This window comes from Apaloderma vittatum, unplaced genomic scaffold (genome assembly GCF_000703405.1).
Source record: "Apaloderma vittatum isolate BGI_N311 unplaced genomic scaffold, ASM70340v1 scaffold30875, whole genome shotgun sequence".
Classification (NCBI taxonomy): domain Eukaryota; kingdom Metazoa; phylum Chordata; class Aves; order Trogoniformes; family Trogonidae; genus Apaloderma; species Apaloderma vittatum.
In genome coordinates this window covers 1-8,630 of record NW_009717047.1, presented here as the reverse complement: position 1 = coordinate 8,630, position 8,630 = coordinate 1, and the positions used below count along the sequence as shown (strand labels likewise).

General features: G+C 52.2%; 1 protein-coding gene across 1 annotated transcript; it reads right to left on the bottom strand.

The window, feature by feature from the left end:
• Positions 1 to 2,382: 2,382 nt before the first annotated feature.
• PRDX6 (peroxiredoxin 6) lies at positions 2,383 to 7,199 on the bottom strand (the record flags this gene model as incomplete). Its single annotated transcript, XM_009869762.1, has 4 exons — positions 2,383 to 2,565; positions 3,573 to 3,719; positions 4,318 to 4,464; positions 7,043 to 7,199. Coding segments are annotated over 4 exons (583 nt in total), but the record flags the coding sequence as incomplete, so codon positions are not given.
• Positions 7,200 to 8,630: the final 1,431 nt, after the last annotated feature.

Below are 8,630 nucleotides of genomic sequence, written 5' to 3'. Positions count from 1 at the left end.
GAGCCTCGAGGTGCCCCTTCTCCTCCGTCCCCATCCTCGGGTCACTTATTTATTTATCTATCTATCTATTTATTTATTTATTTACGGTTTAAGTTATTTATTGGTATTTATTGATGGCTGGAAGTCGGGGTGGGGGGTGTCTGTGTCATTTCTGCTGCACGGTGAGGGACAGCTGGGTTCCCTCCCTGCTGTCCAGGCCCCTGCATTTTTGGGGTGCTGCCACGTGTTTGGGAGCACCACTAGGAACGGATTCTTGTCGGCCCTCGTGCTCCCATCCTGTTTTGGAGCCAGGGGAGAGGAAGGGGAATCATGTCAGTGCCTGTTCCCTTCCTACAGGAGCTCAAAGCCCCTGTGCCCCCTCCTCAGGCACTGTGCTCCCTCCCGTGCCCATCTGTATTTATTGACCCGGCCTCCTGGTGTTTCTCCATTTGGCTCCTGCTGGATTTGCTGTTGCCAGTTCCCGGAGATGGCGAGAAGAGCCAGGATGTGTGGGTGTCACTATGGAGAAAAGACCAAACCAGGTATTCTGCTGCCGTGTGGGGAAAATCGGAAGAAGAGGAAAGCTGGTTTTGCAGAGTGCCTTAAACACAAATGACTTTACCGAGTAGGGGGCTTGGACTTCTGTCTCTGGATGTTATTATCAACTCGAACAAGTAATTGCATTTCACTTCTCTGGGATTAAAAGAAAACCACTCGAGCTGTACTGGAACCAAACCCTGTGTTTGCTTGAGTCTGTCCAGCAGCCTCTTTACACAAAGCTTGCTGTGGGGCTGTGTCCTCAAGCTCCCAGAAAATTGGGCAGCTGGTTGGAAAGCTCTTGGCAGGGGTGGATAGGCAGTCTATTTTGCCCTTAGGAAACCAGATCAAGGCCAGGGCTGTGCGCTGAGGGAACAGCAAGATACCCAGGAGCTCGTGCAGCCCTGCTGTGGGGAACTAGGGAAGGTGCCAAGCTTGATAAGGCTGGAAAACTACACAGAAAAGAGATGCTTCCCCTTCGAAATTGCAAATCTCCCTGCCACTTCTTGCGAAGTGAAAGACAGGGAACAAAAGCCAACCGAGAGACCAAGTGTTTTTATCTTCCAGTAAACATAATACATGGGGATAATGCAGAATTTTATAATGCAGGTTCATTTAAGAGTCATTTGGGGAAAAATAAAAATATTTGCTGTATAGTTTCTAGAGGTAATTAAATATTAACAGATTTTTTTTTTGACAATGAAAGAGGGAGGTTTTTGAAATGCAGCCATGTTTGGAGAAGGATGTCCTCAGCAGGGTGGCCTGGCCTGCATGCCAGGGTGCAGGAAGACAGCAATGGGTGCTAGGAGACTCTGGACATTGTCTGAGGACTGATGGGCCACATCCTAGGTGGGTGCTGCCCCCGGGTTAGGGTTCACGGAATGCTGGAGGGTATCTCGTTTCATCCAGCATGTTGCTTACCATGAGCATCAATCCTACTAGTCCCCACTTGCTGTGGGATACATCTGTGCCCTGAGCCAGCCGCTCATTCTGAGCATCGCTGACCGTGCTGGGCTCCCAGAGATGCTGGCAGGCAGCCTATGAGCTATTTGGTGAGCAGGTTTCTTTCCCGCTGTTATATTAAAACATCGCTCGTGTCTTGACAGATCCCTGGGGTGCAGGTGCAGAGTTCACATGGTTTCTCCCTCCCCACACCCTCCCTGCAGCTCATGGCAGGCCAGGCTGAGGCATGTTCCCTGAGCAGGCATCTCCTTCCCACCCCTGAGGCTCTGCCACAAAGCAGAGGCAGCACAGCTGCCCCAGGCTCCTTCAACTGCCCCAGGCTCCTGTCCTGCCTCATCTGAGCCTCTGTGCCCTGGGACAACCTGTGTTTCACAAGTGCCTTATTTACAGAGAAAGAACAAGGGTAATTGTGTCACTGCCACCCACCCAGGAGCAGGGCCACAGGGGCAAAGTCAACGGTGCAGGGTGCAGACAAAGGATGCCGCAGGTAGTACTGAACATCAGTTTATTTGCTCTATTCCCTCTTCCACAAAACCTAAAACAATCAACTTCCAGCAGATGAGAAAGCAGTTAAGAAGTGAGAGATCTGGCTCTGCAGCCCCTCCCTAAGCACGGGACCAAAGGTGTTAACGCGTTAGTGACGGCTGCCCCAAAAGGCGTGCGGCAGTTTGGAGCCCCCGAAGTTCCAAAGCTCCAGGAAAAGCTCAGAAGACGCTCCACAGCACAAGCCTCAGAGCCCCCACTGGTCTGCCAACCTCTTCCTTGTGGGACTGGTTCAAGGCAAGAAAACACCTGGGGCTTTAGTTCTGAGGGGATGTGGGGAATGAAAGGGATGGGGAGGGTTTGTTTAGTATTGCAATGGGCCATCCGTGTGACGGTACAAGGCTGCTGATTGTGTGGTGTCAGGGAGGCAGGAGCTGGACACGGGGAAGGCTCCCGAGGCCGAAGGACGGCTCACTCTGGCTGCGGGGTGTAACGCAGGTACTTCTTGCCAGATGGGAGATCCTTTGTGAAGACCCCTTTGGGAAAGAGCTTCTTGGCTTCGTCATCAGGTAAGGTGGGCACAACCATGACGCTGTCACCAGGCTAGGGAGCAAATGGGAACCGTGAGAGCAGCAGAGCTGTCAGTCCTGGATGTGGGTGGCACATCTCTGTTGCCTCCCCATGAACACTCAGCCCAGGCACACCCCCTGCAGCTCTGCCCGGAGTAGGGAGCAAAGACTGAGCAGGACCTACACCATAACATGTGGGTGATGTCAAAAGGGAGAGCTGTGCCACCTGCTCAGCTCTTCCTCAGAGGAACAGGGAGTAGCGAGAGGAATTTGGGCATCTCTACAATGCCAGAGGGACCACAGCTTGCCTGAGTCTGCTCACCTATTCCCAATACTCAGGCACCCCTGGACAGACAGTGCCAACTCTGCCATGGGGCAGAGCCCCGCGGAGAGGTGTCCTTCCCTGGGAGGTGCTGCTGGGTGAGCTAGTGGCAGGACAGTTTCAAGGAGCTGAGCAGCTCTTCTGGGCTGAGGAAACACTGGCTACCTGAAGTGGCCAGACGGTGCTGCTTGGTCTCACTTTGTCTTGGCTGCCCAAAATGTTTTGTGGAGTCTTAAATAATGCTACTGAATAGGGATGGCCACAACTAAGCAACTTAAACCAGTGATCTTCCATGAGGGTAGGACTCAGCTGTTCACATGCTGGGAAAAGGAGGGTTGTGCCCATACTGGATGTTCCTGGCTCGAACACAGGAGAGCAGCAAGCCAGCCCAGGGAGGGGTGCCCCATGCTTGCTGCTTTGCTGACTTTGAGTGAAATTTGGCACACTGACCCCTCGAAATGCCCTTCCTTAGCATAAAAAACAAGGGCAGGACCTGCCTTGGCCTAAAGCTCAAGTACTGTTAGCCAGAAGGGCAGGGGCAGAAGGTTGCTGTGGCTGACTCCAGACTGCAACAGCCCTCAGGCCTGGGCTGGGATCTAACTTGTATTGCAGGACCTCATCAGCTTTCCCCACCCTGTGGGTCCCCCTCCAAGGGAAGCTGCTTGATGTTTCCATGCACGTTTTCAAAGCCTGGCTGTGAGCTTTGCTCCCTTCCTCACCTTCCAGTCCACAGGAGTAGCAACTTTCTTGTACGCTGTCAACTGCAGGGAGTCCACCACTCTCAGGATCTCATCAAAGTTCCTCCCGGTGGTGGCTGGGTACAGGATGGAGAGTTTCAGCTTCTTATCCGGGCCAAAAACGAACACCTGAGCACAGCGAGAGAGGGTCAGGAGCTAGGCAGATGTCTGTCAAAGTGCCTTGCTGGATTTGCTCAGCCCTGCTGCTCCTCCCTTTCCTGGGAGGTGACCTGATTGATCCCAGCTGTTGGGACAGGGGAGATGCCATGGCTGGGACCTTCTAGAGCAGCAAGTGATGCCCAGGCACAGGGAACACAGTGTTTGCTCTGGGAGCTCCTGTTTCCAATGCCAGCTCGTTTTGCTACTTGAAATGTTTCCTCTCCTTGACCTGTGTCCTTCTAATGCAACCACAGAAGGGGAGAGGGCAAGTGCAGCAGATCAAGCACTTTTGTCCCCTTTGTATTAGGACAGGCACAACCAGGATGAGCTGGTGGCAACAGCAAGATGGTGCTTTTGCCAGCAGGCCAGCACTGCAGCAGCTTCTTCCTGCAGCACAATGCATGGATTTAGCCTAAGGAAGTCAACCTAGCTCCTGAAGATGGTCACGGGCACCCAGGTAAGCTGCCCCATCTTCAAGCCCAGCCTGGCAGACACTGGGCAGGACAGCAGGCCATGCCTCCTGCTGAGAAGGCACCTGTGCAGTGGTGTTCCAGAGCCAGGTACTCACCACGCGAGCAGTCAGGGGCATGCCGGCCTTGTCCCGCTCGTCTGGGTCCAGCATGCCCAGCTTGACAGCGAGCTCCCGGTTTGCATCAGCAATGATAGGGAAGGGGAGTTTCTCTTCAGGCTGTTCCCCATTGTACGCGTTGATGTCCTGCAGAGACAAAACCATCGGCACACTTACGCTCCCTGTTGTGGGTGCCACCACAGGAGGCTGAGAGACCTCCACGCAGGCTTTATGTGTGGAGGGGCAAGCTCCTGCAGAGAAGCCATGCCTGTGCTAGTGACACAGGGAGATCTACCCACCTTTCCCTGAGAAGAGAGGTGCCCCTCTCCAAACCCTCTGCCAGCAAGTGATCTAGCACTGAAACCAGGACAAAAGCGAAATGCTATTTTGAGTGTCTCCAAATCTGGTCTGGACTTGGCCAAACCATTCAAGTCATCCTTGTAGTTAGTGCCACCCATATGGGTCACGCTGAGCCACAGCAGGGCTGGGATGAGCCCACTCAAGACAGCGCAAGCAGAGCAACTACCAACAAGTTTAATTCAAGGTTTCTGCCCCAGAATAGAGCTGCGTGTTCCTTCCACCCTCTTTATGCTACAAGGGGACAAAACTGACTCCAGTGCTGATGCAAGCCTCCTGCGTGCCACTGTAGTGCGCTGTCAGCTGAGCTGATAATTTGAATATACAAGTCTCTCTGCCTTCCTCAGCCTTTGAGCCTAGGGGAACGGGCTGGGAGCTGCTCAGAGGGAACTGGGAGAGGGCAGGGTTGGAAACACTGCCCCTGGGCACTGCCCACTGCTTTTCAGAGGACAATAGAGGCAGCAGGAGCAGGCAGGCCCTGCACTGTTCCTCAGCCCTCCTAGGCTGATGGTAGCAACACAAGGGGCTGTAACCCTGTCCCAGCTGCTCAGGATGCTGCAAGCAGGTTAAGTGGTGCATACGTGGCAAAACATTTCCTTTTCAGCTTTTCTCTTTGCTTGTTTTCTCCCCAGGGCTTTCTGAGTCAGCACTGCACTGCAAAAAGGGGCTGCTTTATCTTGGCTGGGTTGTGGTCAGGCCTGCCTTAGAAGGAAGGAATCGGTTCTGTTCTTCTGGAGACCTGAATTGTCAAAGCAGAGTCGGGAAGGAAAGCAAGAGCCGGAGAGACCAGCCCATGTGAAATGCTTCTGAATTCCCCACAGAGTGGCAGGAAGCTGTACATCAAAGTCAGACAGTGACATCCCCCCTCCCTTCAGAGTGGGGGCTTTAGGATGAAGAGAGCTTCTGAGAAGCAATATTCCAATCCTATGGACTGGAATTCCAAAAGTACGTAATTTCATGACCTGGGATCTCTGTGCAAAACAGCCTTACAAACCCCACCCTATTTTGCAATAAGACAACCAGGACTCACTTCCCTATGAACTGTTTTTCTTTAAAGAGTCCAGGCTGAAACCAGACATCACTGGAGTGATTTTTTGACCCCTCACACACCAAGGTGAAGGCATCAGTGACCAAAGAGACATGGTAACCTCCTCTGACACGCACAGCATGTGCCACTCAACCCTGCTTAAGGAGCTGATGCATTCAGGGAGCTCACTACTTCCCTCTCTTGACACAACTTACTGCTCCCTCCTGCCTCCCTGCAGAAAAGCCGACTTTCAAGGACTTTGTAAAAGACAGCAACACTCTATAGTTATTCAAAGGGCTTTAGCCAACCAGGACATGAGAGTGAGTGCCTTACAAAAGCACAACTCAACCTTTCTGTTATGTTTAATGGTGTGTTATCTGCTAAGTTGACTGTTCATTTCAGCCAATTTCACCAGCACAGAAATGTCACTTACCGGTAAGGGATTTGTATGCTGTTTTTCCCAGGCCCTCTGTGGTATGGTGGGACATAAGCCATGCACCACTCAGGTACAAAGGTCAATTTAAGCAATAAGGCAATTAAGTAATTTCTAAAGACAGTCAGTCATAAAACTGTCTGAGTGTCGAAATTTCTTACCTTTACTACCTCTTACTGCAGGCATGGCTGACCCCTGGAAAATGCATGAGAACATTCTCAATTTTAAGAGCAAAGAATGAGGCAGGTAGTTCACACAGGGATTTTTACACTCTGGCTAAATCTGTCTGAAATGCTCATTTTACAGCCATAATACCTGTGAGCCCTGGAGTCATACTCCCTGGCAGCACAGCATTGCTGAGGCTGCCTTTGAAGTTTGTCATTAACTCCTTTCATGTTCCTACCGCAAGCTATTTCGTTCCCATCTTTTTTTTTATACTCCCTTGTGATGGCTTTGTAGTTAACATTCTCCTACTTGTGGCCTTATATTTAACATGTCCCTTTTTGTTCTCTGCTTTCTTTTCCCTGCCTGGGCATGAACTGCACCCTTTGAAGACTGCCTGTTCACTTCTGATGCCTCCTTTCCTGTTTTATTACAGAACTTTTTGACGGTTTGTGGACAGACTGTCTTCCTCTGAGCTTTTAGCACATGTTTTACCCTCTCAGGTACTGGCAGAAGAAGTGCAAACGTGTTTTCCTTGTTTCAAAGTGTCAGTGCACAGAGTGCCCCGGACTTTGTGGAGAAGACAGAGCAGACCTTCCCATTCCTGCTCTGAACACTAGCACCTCCCATCCTACATGCGTTGGGATTTGAGGTATGTATTTGCAAGCCTGTGCTCTCTTCTGCATAGGCTTTTCCTCTGGCCTTCAGAGAGCAAGGCAGCAGCTCAGTCTCCCCTTGCCCCACACCTTGCTCCAGGAGAGGTGGTCTTGGACGCTGTCGATGGAGAGGGCGATCATCTTCACGTTGCGCTTGCTGAATTCAGGCGCCAGCTTCGCCGCCCGGCCCAGCTCCGTGGTGCAGACGGGTGTGAAGTCCCGCGGGTGGGAGAAGAGGATGCCCCATCTGAGGGAAGAGAGCAGGAGATGGTGTTAGGGCAAGACATGGTTCCAGTTCGTACTGCAGGCAAAAAGCTGTAGAGATTGCACTGCACGGAGACTAGTGTGAGAACAGCTCATCTCTCTGCGAGGCAGAAATCCTTGCCCTGGGAACTCTTCCTTTCCTGTCGGTGGGAGCCTTCATGAGGCAGCCTCATTCACCACGCTTGGAGAAACTCCCTGTGCTGCACTCCCCCTCTTCCTCCAGGACCCCAGAGGGGATGCTGGGGTAGCGCAGTTCTTGATGTGGAGGTGGTCACTACGCCACACAAAGAAGTTTGGGGGAGCTACGAGTACACTCTGTACCCCAGAGACCACATGTGCGAGCAAACATAGATGCCAACCTGCCAGACACGTTATGGCAGAGATCATTGCTGATTTGCAAGGCTATTCCTTATCCGTTAACCACGGTGAGGAGAAACACCCAATTATGTCATGCAACTTAAAAGAAAGGGATAAGATCAAACCTTAAACCAACTGCCGCTGTGAGCTGCCAATGAAAAAAATAAAAATTAGTCAACTAAGGGGGAGGCCAGAAGTTAACATCACATTCTGCCTGCAGTTACAATAATATGGCCACTTTGCTTTTGCCTATCAGTGGATTCTGCAATCTTTAGAGCAGATAAATACCAGTATTCCCACTTTAAGGATAAGGCAAACGGTGCACAGAGAAAGGCAGCAATGCAGCCCAGCAGCGAGATAGGCTTATGGCAAAACAGCTCCCATCTCTCAGGAGTTTCCAGAGGCTAGAGCAAAGCCACCTCCAGCACTTAAAGTTCCCTGCCAGGGACTTGTCACAGCATTTCTCAGCTCAGTATTCGCAGGGTGTACTGCGCTGCTCTTCATCCAGCCCTCAGTGCTCGGTAAATACAGCTGTACGCCACAGCAACTGGGGAAAGTCTTGTTTTAGAGATTTGAGAACGGAGCTGAGGGATCAAGTGAGGCGCCCTGTAGCTTACTGCCACAGCTCACCATGAAGTTACTGAGCAGCTACAAGGCGCTACAAGTCTCTTTACACAGTAAGTGAACCACTTGAGCAGAGGCTTGCCAGGAAAGCTCCCACGTGGGTGCTCAGGCTGGAACAGCCGGTTTCAAGAAGGCCCGCAGCTTATTTTCTTGCTGAGAGGGCTCCTTCTTCCCCGCTCACCCAAGCTCACAAGGCTGACAGAAGTGGACTCAAGCACCGATTCAGCCCTGCCAAGCTGGAGGGAGAGTCCTGGACACGCTGTGCCAGCACCTCCCGCTCCTGCCAGGAACGGGGCAGCGGCCTTTGCGGGAAACGGAGCCTGACGGCCCGCGACTCCCTCGTCCGGCTCGAACCGGACCAGAGCCCTTCGCCTCGGCTCGGTCACTCACCTTCGCACGCCCGGGATCGCTCGCAGGGGACCTGCAGGCTGAC